This window comes from Carassius carassius, chromosome 24 (assembly GCF_963082965.1).
Source record: "Carassius carassius chromosome 24, fCarCar2.1, whole genome shotgun sequence".
NCBI lineage: Eukaryota > Metazoa > Chordata > Actinopteri > Cypriniformes > Cyprinidae > Carassius > Carassius carassius.
In genome coordinates this window covers 31,525,352-31,546,024 of record NC_081778.1, presented here as the reverse complement: position 1 = coordinate 31,546,024, position 20,673 = coordinate 31,525,352, and the positions used below count along the sequence as shown (strand labels likewise).

Genomic DNA, 20,673 nt, shown 5'->3' with positions numbered 1-20,673 from the left:
TTTTGGTGGGTCGTGAAATATATTACACTTGTCTAGGTGGGTCGTGGAATGGAAAAGTTTGGGAACCACTGATCTAGTCCTGGTCTCCCTTATATTATTATGTAGTTCTGTAACAATTTCGTGGATTTTAAACTTTATTCTCAATCCCAGTGAAATGATGCATCACTGTTTATTTATTAATGTTTCATGCATTCAGCATTTCCATTCATTTGTTCAGAATCATGTTTAGGGACAATCACACTGGATCTGGATGCTTCCAGGACCTTATTAATAATTAATCACTTTTTAGACAGTTAGATGTGGTACAGAAGTTGGGGACTTTGCACAGGCCAAAACAAGCATGGAATAAAGTTCTTTTTGTTGGTTTATACATTAGCTCATAGTAAAAGGTTGTTATTTATTATTAACAAACATTTTCCTCACGTGAACTAGTTTGAGGTGACAGCCAATCATCGCGCGGCGTTTGATCATCCTCGAGTGCGCGCACCAGCACCGCGCACATAACGCAAGGATCGCAGCGAGCGTCGCGTCGCGCCTCTCGTTCCCGCGGATGTCTACTGTAAACATGTTCTGCTAGACACCGACAGAAAGAAGAACGCGACAGAGGCGTCATTCAGGTAAGACCGCGCTTCGTCCGCTACAGCCGCGCGTTTCTCCTCATCGCGTCCAGATACATCGCGTTTAAAACTCTAATATTACGTGATTGAACGCGAGCTCGTTTATGGTTTTGTAATTTTACCTAAAACATACAAACAAAAAAACAGACCGTGCAGATGTATCGCTTTGTTATTAATGGTTGTCACGGAAGTCCGTTTGTTTTACTTTCATTTTTGCTTTGTTGCGTAATTGCGCGCTGGTTTGTTGTGTTTGTGAGTCTCGCCGCGCGCTCAGGACAATAACAGTGATCACGTGTTTCTTCAGGATGCTCGAGCTGAGTTTATATAACGCTGCGATGCTGCTGATGAACAGAGTACTGACATAAACACCAGCAGAGAAGAGCTATAGAAGTATAGATCTGAAATATAGAACTTAACATATAGATGAAATATATCTATCTATCTATCTATCTATCTATCTATCTATCTATCTATCGTCTGTCCATCTATCCATCTATATGTCTATTCATGTCTCCACCATTCATCCATCAATCCATCCAAGTTTATCAATTCATTATCCATCCTTCTATACGTCTATTCATCCATCCATTTATAGGTCTATATTGATCCATCCATCTATTTATCCATCATCTATCTGTAAGTCCGTCCATCTATATGTCTATTTATACATCAATTCATCCATGACTATTCATTCATCCATCCATCCATCCATATGTCTATTCATCCATCCATCCATCCATATGTCTATTCATCCATCCATTCATCTATCCATGCATCCACCCATCCATCGGTCTGTTGATCCAATCATCCATCCATCCATAGGTCTATTCAATTCAAGTTTATTATTTGTATAGCACTTTTTACAATACAAATCGTTACAAAGCAACTTTACAGAAAATTATGTTTCTTCAATATTTAGTAATAGCTTATAAGTGGTGACTGTCAGTTTGTGCACGTATGACAGGATTTGTAGAAAAATGTATACAAGTCGTAGTCAGCCAGATGATGAACATTATTAATATTATTAATAATTAATAGTTATTATATGATGCAGTCACACTTGTAGCAATATTTGTTAGTTCTGTTGTTGATTCAAGGTTAGCATCATCTGAGGTCCTCTGAGGGTCATCATCATCTCTTCTCAGGTGTTCTGGATCCAGACTGGAGCTTGTGTAAATCCTAGTTACTAAACATAGAAACAAATAGAGACATCATTAGCATAGATGCTGATCCAAGAAATTAAAATTAATTAGTTTAACCCAAGCTAAAGAATAAGAATGCACATTTGATCAGATACAACTATACTCACAATTTAAGATGCATTATTCAAATGCTTGGCGAAAGAGATGTGTTTTTAATCTAGATTTAAACAGAGAGAGTGTGTCTGAACCCCGAACATTATCAGGAAGGCTATTCCAGAGTTTGGGAGCCAAATGTGAGAAAGCTATACCTCCTTTAGTGGACTTTGCTATCCTAGGAACTACCAAAAGTCCAGCGTTTTGTGACCTTAGGGTGCGTGATGGGTTGTAGCGTGGTAGAAGGCTAGTTAGGTACGCAGGAGCTAAACCATTTAGGGCCTTATAGGTAAGTAATGATAATTTGTAACTGATACAGAACTTAATAGGTAGCCAGTGCAGAGACTGTAAAATTGGGGTAATATGATCATATTTTCTTGACCTGGTAAGGACTCTAGCTGCTGCATTTTGGACGACCTGTAGCTTGTTTATTGAAGAAGCAGGACAACCACCTAGAAGTGCATTACAATAGTCCAGTCTAGAGGTCATGAATGCATGAACTAGCTTTTCTGCATCAGAAACAGATAACATGTTTCGTAGCTTGGCAATGTTTCTAAGATGGAAGAATGCAGTTTTTGTAACATGGGAAATATGATTTTCAAAAGACAAGTTGCTGTCTAATATAACACCCAGATTTTTGACTGTAGAAGAAGTAACAGTACATCCGTGTTTTTTGGTCCAATAATTAATATCTCTGTCTTATCCGAATTTAATTGGAGAAAATTATTGGTCATCCAATCTTTTACATTTTTAACACACTCTGTTAGCTTAGATAATTCAGAAGTTTCATCTGGTCTCGTTGAGATATATAGCTGAGTATCATCAGCATAACAGTGGAAGCTAATTCCGTATTTTCTAATAATATTACCAAGGGGCAACATGTATATTGAAAATAGAAGGGGACCTAGGACGGATCCTTGTGGCACTCCATATTTTACTGATGATAAATGAGATGACTCCCCATTTAAGTAAACAAAATGGTAGCGATCGGACAGGTAGGATCTAAACCATCTTAGAGCCTGCCCTTGAATACCTGTATAGTTTTGTAATCGATCTATGAGTATGTCATGATCTATGGTGTTGAACGCAGCACTAAGATCAAGTAAGACTAGAAATGAGATGCAGCCTTGATCTGACGCAAGAAGCAGGTCATTTGTAATTTTAACAAGTGCAGTTTCTGTGCTATGGTGGGGCCTGAAACCTGACTGAAATTCTTCATACAGATCATTTTTATGCAGGAAGGTGCTCAATTGAGCAGACACAACTTTTTCTAAAAATTTAGACATAAATGGAAGATTTGAAATAGGCCTATAATTTGCCAGTTCACTAGGATCTAGTTTTGGTTTCTTAATAAGAGGCTTAATAACCGCCAGCTTGAATGGTTTTGGGACGTGACCTAAAGATAACGACGAGTTAATGATATTGAGAAGCGGTTCTTCGGCTACAGGTAACAGCTCTTTTAGTAATTTAGTGGGTACAGGATCTAATAAACATGTTGTTGGTTTAGATACAGTGATAAGTTTATTTAGCTCTTCCTGTCCTATATTTGTAAAGCACTGCAGTTTATCTTTGGGTGCGATGGATGAAACTGAAGTCTTAGACGCTGTAGAATCTACATTCGCTATTGTATTTCTAATGTTATCTATTTTATCAGTGAAGAAATTCATAAAGTCATTACTATTTAACGTTGGTGGAATATTTAAATCAGGTGGCGTCTGGTAATTTGTTAATTTAGCCGCTGTGCTAAATAAAAACCTTGGATTGTTTTGGTTATTTTCAATGAGTTTGTGGATATGCTCTGCCCTAGCAGTTTTTAGAGCCTGTCTATACCTGGACATACTGTTTTTCCATGCAATTTTAAAAACTTCCAAGTTAGTTTTTCTCCATTTGCGTTCAAGACTACGAGTTACTTTCTTGAGAGAGTGAGTATTACTGTTATACCATGGCACAGTACGTTTTTCTCTAACCTTTTTCAATTTGATGGGGGCAACAGCTTCTAATGTATTAGAGAAAATAGTGCCCATGTTGTCAGTAATTTCGTCTAATTCATGTGTATTTTTGGGTACAAATAGCAGTTGAGATAGATCAGGCAGGTTATTTGTGAATCTGTCTTTGGTGACTGGAACAATAGTTCTGCCCAGACGGTAACGCTGAGACATATAGTTAATATCAGTTATACGCAGCATGCACGATACAAGGAAATGGTCTGTAATATCATCACTTTGAGGTACAATATCTATAGCAGTAAGATCGATTCCATGCGATATAATTAAATCTAGTGTATGATTAAAACGATGAGTGGGCCTGGTGACATTTTGCTTGACTCCAAAAGAGTTTATTAGGTCAGTAAACGCAAGTCCTAATGCATCATTTGTATTATCAACGTGAATTTTAAAATCTCCCATGATTAGCGCCTTATCAACTGTAACCAGAAGTTCTGAGAGGAAATCTGCAAACTCTTTTAGGAATTCTTTATACGGCCCTGGTGGTCTATACACAGTAGCCAGAGCAAGAGACTTCTTTTGCATGTCTGACAGTGTAACATTAAGCAGAAGTATTTTGAATGAGTTAAACCTGTATCCTGTTATCTGGGTAACATTGAGAATGTCACTATATATTGTTGCAACACCTCCGCCACGACCAGTCTGACGGGGCTCATGCTTATAACAGTAGTTTGGTGGAGTGGACTCATTTAGACCAAAATAATCATTTGGTTTTAGCCAGGTTTCAGTCAAGCAGAGTACATCAAAACTATTATCTGTGATCATTTCATTTACAATAACTGCTTTGGTTGTGAGTGATCTAATATTTATGAGCCCAAACTTTAAAGATTGTTTTTGTTCATTTACTTTACATGTTTCTGGTTTAATAATGATAAGATTTTTTCTAGATCCAACATTAAATTTATATCTATTGATCCATCTATCATTCTATATTAATATTCATCCATCCATCTATAGTCTATCCATCCATCCATAGGTCTGTTGATCCATCCATCTATTTATATTTCTATTCATCCATCCATCTGTAGTCTATCTATCCATCTATAGGTCTGTTGATCCATCCATCCATCCATCTATATTTCTATTCATCCATCCATCTATAGTCTATCCATCCATCCATAGGTCTGTTGATCCATCCATCAATCTATATTTCTAATCATCCATCCATCCATGGGTCTGTTGATCCATCCATCTATCTATATTTCTATTCATCCATCCATCCATCTGTAGTCTATCCATTCATCCATCTATCGGTCTGTTGATCCATCCATCCATCTTTATTTCTAATCATCCATCCATCTGTAGTCTATCCATCCATCCATCCATCCAGCCATCCATCAATCTATAGGTCTGTTGATCCATCCATCTATCTATATTTCTATTCATCCATCCATCTGTAGTCTATCCATCCATCCATCCATCCATCTATCAGTCTGTTGATCCATCCATCTATATTTCTAATCATCCATCCATCCATGGGTCTATTGATCCATCCATCTATCTATATTTCTATTCATCCATCCATCTGTAGTCTATCTATCCATCCATCTATCAGCCTGTTGATCCATCCATCTATATTTCTAACCATCCATCCATCCATGGGTCTATTGATCCATCCATCTATCTATATTTCTATTCATCCATCCATCTGTAGTCTATCTATCCATCCATCTATCAGCCTGTTAATCCATCCATCTATATTTCTAATCATCCATCCATCCATGGGTCTATTGATCCATCCATCTATCTATATTTCTATTCATCCATCCATCTGTAGTCTATCTATCTATCCATCCATCCATCCATCTATCGGGATGTTGATCCATCCATCCATCTTTATTTCTAATCATCCATCCATCTGTAGTCTATCCATCCATCAATCTATCAGTCTGTTGATCCATCCATCTATATTTCTAATCATCCATCCATCCATGGGTCTATTGATCCGTCCATCTATCTATATTTCTATTCATCCATCCATCTGTTGTCTATCCATCCATCCATCTATCAGTCTGTTGATCCATATATCTATATTTCTATTAGGGGTGTAACGGTACGCAAAAATCATGGTTCGGTACGTACCTCGGTTTTAAAGTCACGGTTCGGTTCATTTTCGGTACAGTAAGGGAAAGAAATGCAAACATTAAACTGCAGGTTGTTTATTACTATAAACTTTTTTAACAATTTGTTTACACTTTTTAAAAATACTTTTTAATAAAATATATATAAAATAAAAAAAAGAATAAGAAATAAAATACTGCTGCAAAGTTCTCCACTAAATAAAATACTCTCAGTCTCAAAACAATATCATATAATAAAATATAATGAAAAATATAAATAAATAACTATGATTACAGTGCAGCATTACCAATCCCAGCTTGTAGGCCTGCTCATATTTAAAAAAATATATATAATTTTTCCAAAGTGTAAAGTTGCAGCATCAACAGCTTCAGACCTGCTCAGATCTCGTTATTGCGTTGGCCCGGTCGGAATTAAGAGCAAAGGTCTGTTTAAATGCAGACGGGAGCTGCGTTTGAATTACAATCGTTTTTTTCCTAGTTGTAGTGATGTTCACACTCGCCTGATGCCAGTGTTGGGAAAGTTCACTTTCTACATGAACTAGTTCAAAGTTCAATTCACAAATTTTAAAATGAACTAGTTCAGTTCATAGTTCAAACTACAAAAATTTTGAACTAAAGTTCACGGTTCCAAAAATGAACTAGTTCATTGTTCTTTTTTTCCATATGTTGCTGCGAGCTATTATTTTTCAAAATTATTGCCACAGCCCATATAGAATCACAGACAGCAATTATTTTATCAGTTTTAACAATGAAGCTATGCGTCAGATTTCATCTTCATATCCAATTTTGAATCCTTATCCAACCAGGGTTTACATTAGCATTGAGGGGACAGCATTTCCCCATTGTTGCTTTAATGCTTTGTCTCCCATTCTCACCGACATTGTCATAAACATCATAAAATTATTTTAAATGATCATACGCCTTCTTGCTACATGCTGCTGTCGTTTGCTGTTTTTTGTTTTTTTTTGATGACGCGTCACGCATGCGGCGGACGGCTGGTGTTGCCAGATTGGGTGTTTTTCCGCTACATATTAAGACCCGTTTACGGTGTGTTTTAGCCGGGTTTTCGCCTGGAAGGCTCTATAAAAATCTGGCACCCTATTGAACAAAGTTAACCTGAGAGAGCGTGCCGTTCACAGACACCAGAATGAACGAGTTCACAGTAACGTTCATCAGGCAGTAATACAGCACGTTCAGTTCACGTTCTCCCAAAATATGAACGAGTTCATGAACTATCGTTCAATGAACGCGTTCAGGCACAACACTGCCTGATGCCTTTTGAAAACCTTCGGCCGGTCACACACTGGCATATTGCACCTGTCAAACATAGTCTATTTTGCCGTCAATACTGTTGACGGTGTCCTTTATCAGTAGGCTTTATATTTATGCTCGACATGAAGTATAGATATTGTTGTCGTGAAGACAAGATCCTGGTCTGTCGGCAGCCTCCTTCTATTATGTCACATACAGTAGCAGCACTTAATATGTTCGTTTGGAAACACGAAAATGTACCTATGTTCTGCAAACAAAATATTGCATTCGGTACACACGTGCACCATACCGAAAGCCCTGTACCGAAACGGTCCGGTACGAATACACGTACCGGAACACCCCTAATTTCTATCCATCCATCCATAGGTCTATTCATCCATCCATCCATCCATCCATCCACAGGTCTACTGATCTTGTGTCAACCCCCCCAAACACTGGCCTCTGATGTCAGCTATTGTCCCAACATCTAAACCAGACCTTAAAGGGTTAGTCCACTTTTTATTGTGCTTTGCTGCAGAGTCAGTGTATAGAAATTCTCACGCTGGAGACGGACGTGTAGGATCTGTATTAATGAGTGACTGTGATGTAATGATGACCCGATCAGCAGCAGCAGGGTGATCTGAGGCCGTCTCTGAACACACGGCTGTTTGTCAATACACTCATGGAGACATATTGGACTGCTCTAGACTCCCACAGTTATATTTATACATCTGGCAGGTGCTTTTATCCACAGAGACTTGCATTGAATTCATGGTATTTGATCAGTTCATGCATTCCCTCTTTGTGAATAGTTGACTAAAACTGAAACTAAATCTACAACCATAGAAAAAGAAAATTATATATATATATTTAGATATTTTTTTTACTGTATTTCTGATCAAATAACTTCATCCTTAATCAGCAGAAGATACTTCTTTAAAACAACGCCAGTATATATATATATATATATATATATATATACGTATATGTGTGTGTGTGTATAAAATATTATAATAAAATATTATAATAATAATAATTATTATTATTAAAATTAAAATTATATGAAAATATTAGTTAAAACAAAAAAAAATTAAAATGGAATATATTAAAAGAATACCTCAAAATATTAGTGAAAACTATATTAAATATAACACTAAAACTCTTTTTAGTGAACTTAATCCCATCAAACATATTCACAGTATTTTTTAACTACTGAGGGCTTCATATTTCCCTGTGCTTTACCTTTTCTTGTTTATGTGTTCCATCATATCCTCTTTCGATCCTCAATGCTTTGTCACTTGAATTTTTTTGAATTATTTTTTTTTTTTGAACTCCATTATATCGCAGATATAAATAGTTTTTTCGTTTTAAATAGGTCAGTTTATTGTGCGCACTCTCATCTGTACAATGCATGACCAGAAGGCGAATGCATGTCATCATGTGCTCCACCAATCACAGATTCTCTTGAGGTCTGAGCACATGCAAACAAGCAATGCTCCATCGTTCTCCCAGAGCCTCCTCCAGCATCAGACAGCTGCAGATGTTTGTTCTGATTGGGTTGGATAACATGGTTGTGTTTCTTCTAATAAACATGATGAACTCTGTTGTTATTACTTCAGTTATTAACAGTGTCTGGTTTATTACATTAATGATAGCAGGAGTGATATTGACTGGGTGTGTTCACAAGAGTATTTAAAGCAACACTCATTTCATTTTTGTAAATATGTTTTGTTGACTAATATGACAATAGTATGGTCATTTAGACTGACACTTTTCATATAAAGCGTCACTTTTATAGTATATCACAGTAATTGTGTGTGTGTGTGTGTGTGTGTGTGTGTATATATATATATATATATATATATATATATCACAAAATAGAATAAAATGTATTTATATATATATATATATGGTTTGCTGTGCTTGTTTGTAGGGCTCCACAAGTTTCAATATGACTAATAATAATTAATAATGATTATTATTACTAAATGCAGATATAAATGACAGATATTACTATTGTAATAAAAATAACACTAGAAAATAATGAAGTATATAAGAATGAATTTCATATAAAAAATATTGTAATTAGAATATATTGTTATTAGTATTATTATTATTAATAATTAATGCATTGTATTTTACTGAAAACTTTAAGTATTTTTACAGAAAAAATGCAGGCTGACCTGTTAACATCCAGAAGGCATATAATAATAAATTGTTAGAAAGAGCTAAAGTTTTATCATAAAACATTATATTGTTAATATGATAAAAATCTGTGACAGCAATTTCTTCATTTTTGTCATTATGTGGCAAAATCATGAATTAATTATTGCATATATAATATATACATTCTTTATCAAAATGTCATATATAAAATTATATACACTATATATTGGATATATATATATATATAAGTTACAAATAAAGAAAGTAATCGAATTGAATGAAGCATGTTTTATTTGTGTTTATAAAATTAAATTATTATATACTTGAATTATATAATATAATATAAATATAATAATTTAATTTTATAAATACAAATAAAACATGCTTCATTCAATTGGATTATTTTATCTCTTTATTTGTAACTTGATGGACACAAAGCAAAATATTATTTTCCAAACAATTGAATCCGTCTGAAATCGATGCAAAAACACCAGCCAACTAAAACGTTCGTCCTCATCTTAACTCATCTCATAGATTTACATTCCTCCATGTTTCTCGGGTCACTCTTTTTTTAGCAGAAAGATAAGAATGTTATCATTTATTGAGGCCGCGTCACTCACACCAGAGATAGTGGCGATGTCACGAGTGTGTGTAGTAAACTAGACAGCACAATGGGCTCATGGAGCTGAATGACATGATTGAGACGAATTCAGAAAGGTTTGTTTCTCTGTTGAAAGACAAGTAAAACACAATGCTCTTGAATGGGGACATCTTTAAGTGGATTTTGAGGGTCCTCTTGTACATTGACTGTACTCGAGGAGTTCACTTGGGCCTACAGAGCTCTGTTGTGCGACCATAAAGACGGATACAGCTCCTGTATCCCGAGTGTCCGGCGTTACGGATGCATGACGTAACCCTTGTTGGCTCGGGACTGAAGAAACTGCTAGTGAAGGGCCAGACTGTGCTCCATAACATTTGACTTAGTGGTTTGAAACATAGAAAAGCTTTGGCCTTGAAGAGTCTTTGCCATGGCATCGCAGGGCTAATGCAGTTGGTGCTGCAGTGCATTATGGGAGCTTCTGGGAGGTGAGCACTGTTGTCTGATGTAGTCTGTGTTCATAGGGATGGGCATTTTTCAAGAACATTGTATTTGAATATTTTGGCTCATAAAAAACAAATATTTGTTTATTTAAATGAGGTTTAACGAGAACGATGTTATTTTTTAATAATCAAGTTTTTGTCACCATTTCGGCTTATGATTAGGCATTATACACAACTATGTTCAACAACGTTACGTTATATCTCAAGGTTTTTCTTTTAGGTTAAAATGTGTGTAAATGTGTGTGTGTGTATATATATATATATTAGTGCTGTCAAACGATTAATTGCGATTAATCGCATCCATAATAAACGTTTATATATATATATATATATATATATGCATAAATATTTAATATATAAACATTACATATTTTTCTTAAATATATACATGCATGTGTTTTTTATAATGATATAATAAATATACACAGCACACACACATATATTATGTAAACAAAAACCTTTATTTTGGATGCGATTAATTGCGATTAATCGTTTGACAGCATTGATATATATATGTTTAAAGAACAAAAGCATTCAAGCTCAATGCATTAAATAAAGCAAACCGTGCCAATTACAGTACAGAACGTACATACATTCGAGTTTAGTCCTGCAACTAATGGTTATTTCATGGATTAATCGACTACTTGTCGATTATTTCGCTGATTAATCTGTAGGCTTTGCTCTATTATTCTACTTTTACAATTAGTTAAAATACTGAGTTACAAATAGTCTAAATGATAAACAAAACAAGAATGTCAAACAATTATTAATATTGTACAATTGCAATTATTGTTACCATACATGCACAAAATGAAAATGCACAAAATGCTTTATTAGATAAATCTAAGACTTATAAACTAATCTAACACATAAACGCACGCACTCACACATTCACACAAGTTGCAGGGAGATAGAAAGTTAGGGAAGAATGAGTTTAAGAGAATGAAAATGTGAAATCCCAAGTTTACAGCAATACATGAAATTGCATGGACATGAACAACCATCAATCACTTAATTAACCGTTGCATTGAGTTCCTCAATGAGGTTAAACTTTATATTAAAAGCACCAGGTCAGACTCGGAGACACAGCGTTTGGCAAAACTTAACTCAGAACACGAAACTTTCAACAGAAAAGAAAAGAAACTAAATTAAAACAATAGAAGAAAAGTAAAGTTTGACCAGACTAGGAGGTGTTTCTTTTCATCTCTTTGACCATCAATTTAGATTACTTGCCCCAAATTTGACAATCTCTTTGGAATTGTCAATAATTGTTTTAATGTTGAAAGCTGTTCATGCTAGTTAGTGGTCTTGCTTTCGACTTGTGGTGCTAGGATTTGACCCCATTTTTTCGATAAATTATTTTATTCACAACATTAGCTCTCTTAAAACAGGTATGAGCTAGATCAAGCTTTAAATGTGGCTGTAGAGCTGAATGCAGATCTGGTGCAAACTTCGCTACGATCAGATCAGATGCTTTCTGAACTGCTGCTTTCTCACCGCTGTCATTTTTGCTGTGTGTTTATTTCGTTATTGTGAGGAAAGCTTGCAGCACATATCTACATAATCACAGTAGTGGAAATATGGCATACATAGACAGGAAGAGACTGTGCATATATAGACAGTTGGTTATGTTTTTTGTGCACTTTGAACGATTGAGACATTTCTTATAAAAAAATCTGCTTTTTCAAAACTGTCAACTAATATTAGTATTATTGCTGTTATTGCTATTTGTTTTTTTCCGTTTCAGCTGCATCAAGAAGGACGAAGAGCAAATTAAAGCGAACGACGCAGACGCGGGGTCGAGGTACTGGAGAGGCAACAGAGGGCAAAGGTCAGACTAGAGATGCTAAGCTAAGCTATGTCATTCTTACACACATGTGTAAATACATGCTCTTAAGTAAAACATTATGTAGGATACACCTGAAAAGCTTGTGGTTTGAAAATTGATTTGGCCACATCAGATGGACGTTGAGTTGGGATGACAGGAATGTATTTGAAAAGAAATTCACAAAAAATTACTTTTCCGGTTTCAAGCTTCTTAATGTTGTTCGGCTCCATTTTCAGGAGTTTGGAGTGAATTAGGGGAATTATGGGAGATTCATTTCTTTAAAAAAAAAAAATTACATTTATATTGTGGCGAGTGGGGCGGGGCCGAGGGACGTGGGAACACGAGTGAGGCCGGCAGTGATTGGGCAAATCAGTGGCACCTGCGGCCCACCGCCGGTCTCGAGTCCCACGTAGGAGATGGAAGGATATAAAACTGGAGCGACGACAGTGAAGAAGGAGAGAGGACCAGGCCTGGGCTTTTAGTTGTGTTTTGGTTTTTATTTGCGCGCACCAGTCGTCCGTGAGGGGCTGGTGCGCTGTTTTGTGTTTATTTAATTATTAAAATGTTTTTAATTTTTTAGCCTCCTTCTTCCCGATGGCTAGGAAGTCGTTTATCATTACATATATATATTATAATTTATGTATACATTTTAATTTACATATTTATATATGTATACTTTATATAGTATTTTTATTATATATGTACTATATAATTATGTGCATTACATTTTATATATTATATATATAATAATTTGTGTATAAATTTAATTTACATATTTATATAAACTTTTTCTATTATATATGTACTATATATGCATAATTATATATATATATATATATATATATATATATATATATATATACACATGTATGAAAATTTATCATGCTTGAATCTATATTTTTTATTATATTATAGAATTTCTCTCTCTCTCTCTCTCTCTCTCTCTCTCTATATATATATATATATATATATATATATATATATATATATTACTCAAATTATAATTTGATAATTTACTACATATAATGTCAATTATGCTAATTATATATTTCAAAATTAATATTATCAGTGTAACTATGATCATCACCAAAGTGGCCAAAACATTAACCGTTCTAGATATACAGAGATAAAAAAAGTATTTTGACAATTAACAATTCCCAATTTATTTATTTAAATTATTATTATTATTATTTTTTAAAGGGACCATGCACATTTTAACATAAATGTTTCCATTTCATGCAATGTACTGAATTGAGCCAATAACTAAATGTATTTTTAACACAGCGTGTCATTTATAAAGGACGATGCACGAACACACTTTTTAAGTTGGAACAATATTAACTATAAATGTTCACTTTCTTCACCAGCAACATGGAGGAGTTTAAAGTCCAGACCGCCAAACACACCGTACCCAACAGTTCACCCATGCGTCCGCACGGTGAGCACCCGAGGGATCACGCGGCCAAACGCCTGTCCTCCACCTCCAACGGCACGAGCGATGGAGGAGCGGGAGCCAAAACACCTGTGGAGATCACCGCGCTGGAGGAGTCCTTCCGCCGCTTTGCCATCCACGGAGACACACGAGCCACCGGCAGAGACATGAACGGCAAGAACTGGTCCAAACTGTGTAAAGACTGCGGCGTCATCGATGGCAAGGGCATCACCCTCACAGACGTGGACATAGTCTTCTCCAAAGTCAAGTAAGGCAGCATTTGCACCACATTTAAGACTAGAGCACAACAATTAGGCTGTGGAAGTAAAAGTAACATTAATTTCTTAATGTTCTTGATGCAAAGGTAATGACTTGAGATGCACAACATGCAAATATACATGCGGTTACATTTTACATTCATGCACTTTTATGCAGGAGCATTAATGCATTCAAAGCAGTATATATTGTATACATGCAGTGCATGCATTCCTGTTTTTTGCAATGCATCCTGGGATTGCATTGTTTATGAAGCATTCATGCAATGTTGTCTGATTTTGGCCTAAACATTGTGCCTCAAATGCTCAGTGTTATCTAGGTAGGATGTGATTATACTATCAACCAAATGAATTTTCTTGCAGACATCTGGCACAGTGTGTCGCATACACATAAACACAGATGTTGCATGCGCGTAAACAGCAAAGACGCTGTGAGATCTGATTTGGACTGCGTTCAAATGTGCTTTTAAATCACACCTGGTCATCTGACCCACTTGTACACACTCACATTTGTTTGTCCTGTTAATGCATCACTGTTTCACAGCAGCTTCAGGGAAGGTTAGTGAATCATGCAGGGAAGACGTGAGTGAGTGACAGATTAATATGTGTGCATTTAGTCGTCCCTTTCATGTGCATGTCAAATTACATCAGAAATCAGCTGTATCAGAGGCAGAATGCTCCAAAGGAGGGATAAAATTGCATTTCTCAGCTGATCTGTGCATTATGCAATATGTGCATCAGTGCATGTTAATAGATAGGATAAAAATGAGCATGTGTCAAAATATTAAATCAGTGCAAAAGGCTTGTTTTTCCGTGTAGGAGTGTAACCGTGATAATTTCCTTTAACAGTAAAATATTTGCTTTTAATCTGTGCATGCAGTATTTTCTAAATAATAAAAATAAAAAATTAATAAACATAAATAACTGAAATAAATGTAAGCAAATGTTATTTAAACTTTTTAAATGATTTTTTTAAATGTATTAATTATTATTATTCAATTTAAAATTTAACATAATTTTTTTAAATAATAGACATTTAAAAAAAAGACAAATTAAAGTGAAATACTGCGCATTGAAGAGGAGTTGTGCTGTGTTGATGTTTTTCTGGTTCTTCCCCCACAGCCACAGGCCATGATGGCTCATGCTGAATAACCCTGATGACTTCAGGACAGAGAGAGTCATCGCTGCTTCAGTAGGGCCAGATTTTAATAACGTGCCCTTAATAACGAGCACTGTCCGCACACACTGATCTCTCCTTTAAACATCCAGTCTTCAGATGCTTAGATAGTAGTGCTGGTTTATCCAAATCCAAATCTTTGTAGTACTTATGCATAGAGAATATCATCTGCCTTTTATCAAGCCCACAGTGGTGAAGAGATTCACTGACCGAGAGTAAAGATTATTCTGCCAGACAGCGTCAGAACAATGTGGCTGAGCAGAAACGAGAGGCAGACGAATGAATGCATGCAATATGTGACATGCATTTTCATTTAAAGGAAAAGTGCAACCAAAAAAAGAAGTCATTCCAAACCTGAATGCTATTTATTACACATTTTAATGCAGGACTTTTTCTATAAAGTGACAAAAAACACCATGAAAATATCATGACTGTAGTTCAACCAAATCTTGTGTTATGTTAAAGCGAGCAAGCAAAAAGTAAGTTTTTTTAGCAAAATGTTTTAATGCTTCTCAGCTGTTCTCTGACCTATTTGAGCCTGACTGCATGAGCCAAGCAGAGTGTGCAGTCTGTGTGTGTGTGTGTGTGTGTGTGTGTGCTCAGAGGCTCAGGCCAAAGATCAAGACTACAGTCATAAAGCATCAGAACTAAAGGCAGGCGTTAAAACCCCTCCGAATGATGTTAAAGATGCGTGATAAAGCCACAGCCTTTTTCCTCATATCTGCACATGTATTATTACTATTCATTTGATGATGCTGATTTCAAATATATCATATAAAAATATAATCCTGTTTTTCCCAAAACTTTTGTGAGTCGCTTTGGATAAAAGCATCTGCTAAATGAATGAATGTAAATCTAAATTTAAACTGGGGTTCATGAGTTGATTAAAAGCTTACAATTAATATATTATGAAAAAATAATAATACGTAGTTTTAAAATGTAATATATAAATCAAACACAAACAAATAAAGAAAATGAAATAGTTGCATATCACATGACCATCAGCCGACAACAGAGAGCAAAGGTCATGTGAACATTATTGAAATATTAACAATTAAAAAAAATCTTCTCATTTGCATATATAATATTACCTAATTTGATGATGCAGAGTTAAAAAATCCAAAGTTTTTACAAAGTTAGAATATTTCAAATTTAGCAAATTACAAACAAGCATTAATATATATCTGCTTTAATGCACATATTTAAATAAAAGCAGTCAAATGTCAATTAAAAACTTTACAAAATAAGCTTTGACATTAATTCTGTAATTTTCTCTGGCTGTTTCAACGCAGAAAAAATAAAACATTAAATATTGACATGAAATAATGTCCTACATTTTGCTAATTTAACTAATCAGTGCATTCCAGCTCAGATTCAGACAGAAATCATGACTCCATCAGCTGATTAAGTGCTCGTTAAAAGCAAAAATGCAACAATATGCGTCACTTTTTTTTGAAAAAGAGATATGCTCGAGCAAAACAGATATTATTCTTGGAATCAGCAGCTCGAAATGAGTACGATTGGGTTTCATTCAGCAAATAAAATCCAGAGCTGTTGTGATTTATTTGTCTATAATAATACATATATACTTTACTTTCCTCTAAAGTACCAAAAAGCACAAAAACGCCATGAAAATATCATGTAGTCCACATAACTCTTGTGTTATGTTAACGCGAGCAAGCAAAATGTAAGTTATTTTAGCTAAATGTTTTGATGCTTCTCGGCTGTTTTTTGACAGTATGAACCAAACAGAGCCTGTTGCATCTGTTGTGATGTGTTCATGTGTTAATAAATGCATATGTAGGGTAATATTGCTGTTTAGTTCATGTGTTAATAAATGCATATGTAGGGTAATATTGCTGTTTAGTTCATGTGTTAATTAATGCATATGTAGGGTAATATTGCTGTTTAGTTCATGTGTTAATAAATGCATATGTAGGGTAATATTGCTGTTTAGTTCATGTGTTAATAAATGCATATGTAGGGTAATATTGCTGTTTAGTTCATGTGTTAATTAATGCATATGTAGGGTAATATTGCTGTTTAGTTCATGTGTTAATAAATGCATATGTAGGGTAATATTGCTGTTTAGTTCATGTGTTAATTAATGCATATGTAGGGTAATATTGCTGTTTAGTTCATGTGTTAATTAATGCATATGTAGGGTAATATTGCTGTTTAGTTCATGTGTTAATTAATGCATATGTAGGGTAATATTGCTGTTTAGTTCATGTGTTAATTAATGCATATGTAGGGTAATATTGCTAGCATTCTGCACATGAGCAGTGAGAGAGAACAGCGGCAGACGTTAGACAGCAGCACTGAAGGATCGCACAAACAAAACTGCTCCGCAAAGAAATCTAATTCATTATAAAACCACAGGGGCATGTTTACCCAAAGCTTGTCACTACGAAACGGCCAGCTTTATGGCTTTTGAACAGCATGTTAAAGGCTGTTTGTACTCGTGTTACCATGCAGCGATCTTTAAGTGCATGCCTGGAGTCATAATGCAAATCCTGAAAAATTGAAGAATGAGAAGATTTCATTGTCACTCCAGTGGTGTTTGAAAAGAGCTCTTTTAATCAGGTGTTGCATGCATGCTCTGCTCTGTATTTATATTTGATGCCACGATGTAAACTGATGAATTTATCATCCGTTTGTCATTGTTTTCTAGGAACAAATCTGCGCGCACGATTACATACAGCCAGTTCAAAGAAGCGCTGGCGGAGCTGGCCAGGAAACGCTTCAAAGATAAGAGCAGCGAGGACGCCGCGCAAGAGGTTTACAAGATGATCGAAGGGAAGTCGCCCGTTATAGCTGGAGTCACGGTAAAGCACACAGCATATGGCTCTACATCAATAAATGTTGATAGTATCCTGTTTTAATAAAACTCTTGGGTAAAAGCATAAATGTAAACTGAGGTTCATGTGCTGATAAAAAAGCATTTAATTAATCATACATATTTTTTATAATGTATATATATATATATATATATACATATATATAATAAAAAAGAAAACCTGTATTTTTAATATGATTTATAATATTAAATAAAAGAAATTTTTTTTGCTAAATGCATAAATATAAACTGGGGTTCATGTGCTGCTAAAAAGCATATATATTAACCATATAAAATGTAAATAATATACATATGATAAAAATTAAAACCTGTATTTTTAATAATTATATTTTTAATTAATATTATCTTTAATATTTTAAATATTTAATTTTTTGCTAAATACATAAATGTAAATTGGGGTTCATGTGTTATAATTAATCATATCTTTTTAATAATATATATAATAAAATAATACAAATAAAACCTGTATTTTTAATAATTATATTTGTAATTAATATTATCTTTAATATTTAAAATATATTAAATATAAAAACATTTGATTGGGGTTCATGTGTTGCTAAAAAAGCTTATAATTAATCGTAAAAAAATAATAATAATATATATAATAAAATAAAACCAGTTTTTTTCTTATTTCGATTTTTTATTCATATTATCTTTAATACTTAAGATATTTTATTATTTACTAAATGCATAAATGTAAACTGGGATTTATATGTTGATAAAAAAGCTTATTTTTTTAATAATATATGTATAATAAAAATAAAACCTGTATTTTTATCTTTATATTTTTTATTAATATTATCTTTAATATTTTATTTTTTCACTTTTATTTAACGTTACCATGAACTGAAATCAGAGAACTGCAATCATTCAAATGTTTTTTTATTTTTATTAAATTATTAAAACTTTAACTTAAAATGTCTGGGAAACTCTTTTCCACTTTGATAATAATAATCAGAAATGTTTCTTGAGCAGAGTATATTTTCATGATTTCTGAAGATCATGTGACACCGAAGACTGAAGGAATGATGCTGAAAATACAGCGGAGCATCACAGGAATAAATTACAGTTTAACACATATTCACATAGAAAACAGTTATCTGAAATTGTAAAACTATTTCATAATTTTGCTGTATTTTTGATCAAATAAATGCAGCCTTGGTGAGCAGAAGAGACTAATTTCTAAAACACCATTGATCACAAGTCTCTTTCTGGACTCACAGAGAGCTGTGGCTTCCCCGACCGTGTCCCGTTTAACCGACACCACCAAGTTCACCGGATCGCACAAGGAGCGTTTTGACGAGACGGGCCGCGGGAAGGGCAAGGCAGGGCGAGTGGAAGTGGTGGACACGTCCGGATACGTGTCTGGATACAAGCACGCAGGATCATACGAGAAGAAAGTTCAAAAACCTCCTCAAAAACCCATGTGAGATTCTCCATCCAGCAAACTGAGTCTATAAAGCACAAACAGATCCCGTTGAGGGTACATCTTTTGTTCTGTGAATAACATTGAGTTTGTTCCTCTTCCTATAAGTGTTTTATTTCTAACTGGAACGCTGTTTACATCACCAGCTGGTACGTTCCTAACAAACACGATGATGCCAAGAGAAAGACATGTGACTACAGAATTGCACGAATGAATCAATTGCAATTTTATGGCTTCTCTAATGATGCAGTTGAATCAGACTTAAGTAATGCACTTCAAGTCCATCATTTGCATTACAACAACACACAAAACATTTCCATTTATGTTTTAGTGCATTTGGCAGATGCTTTTATCCGAAGCAACTTGCATTGCATTTCAAGGCTAAATTTGATCAGTTCATGCATTCCCTGGAAATCAAGCTCTTGGCATTTCTAACACCATGCTTGTAGAGCTCCTTTTACACAGCAGTCCTGGTAAATTACTGTAAAATTACCAGAATTAGGTTTATTTAAAAATGCTATTTACCGGGCTTATGTTTCAGGCCTACAATAAAGATATTTGTCTTGGTATACATTATGCATAATTTGAAGGAATAGTTCACCCAAAAATGGAAATCTTATGTAAATGTCCTCACTCTCAGGCAATCCAAGATGAGGATGCGATCGTTTCTTCATCAGATCTGGAGAAATGTAGCATTGCATCACTTGCTCTGCAGTGAATGGGTGCCGTCAGAATGAGAGTCTGATAAAAACATCACAATAATCCACAGCACTCCAGTCCATCAGTTAACATCTGGAGAAGACAAAAGATGAAACATCCAGCATTAAGACGTTTTTAACTAAAATATGAGTCTATAATCCATCATAACACTGAAAAAGTGCATCTCCTGTTGTCTCTCACATTAAAATCCCACACACATTTGTTAAGAGCTGTTTTGGCTTATAAACGTTGCTTAATCTGTGCAGATTTCTCTCCTGATTCAGACCAGACCACTTTTTCATAATGGACTCTTAAAACATCTTAATGCTGGATTTGTATCAGTTTTTGTCTTCTCCAGATGTTAACTGGAGTGCTGTGGATTATTGTGGTGTTTTTATCAGGCTCTCATTCTGACGGCACCCATTCACTGCAGAGCAAATGATGCAATGCTACATTTCTCCA

The 20,673-nt window shown here is 34.8% G+C and overlaps 1 protein-coding gene across 1 annotated transcript; it reads left to right on the top strand.

Moving 5' to 3' along the window:
- Nucleotides 1–462: 462 nt before the first annotated feature.
- LOC132103452 (tubulin polymerization-promoting protein-like) lies at nucleotides 463–20,088 on the top strand. The gene is made up of 5 exons (XM_059508576.1): nucleotides 463–617; nucleotides 12,262–12,345; nucleotides 13,710–14,042; nucleotides 17,901–18,054; nucleotides 19,310–20,088. Exons 3-5 carry the CDS (start codon nucleotides 13,714–13,716, stop codon nucleotides 19,514–19,516), a joined length of 690 nt encoding a protein of 229 aa, XP_059364559.1. The 5' UTR covers nucleotides 463–617; nucleotides 12,262–12,345; nucleotides 13,710–13,713; the 3' UTR covers nucleotides 19,517–20,088.
- The last annotated feature ends 585 nt before the right edge of the window (nucleotides 20,089–20,673 follow it).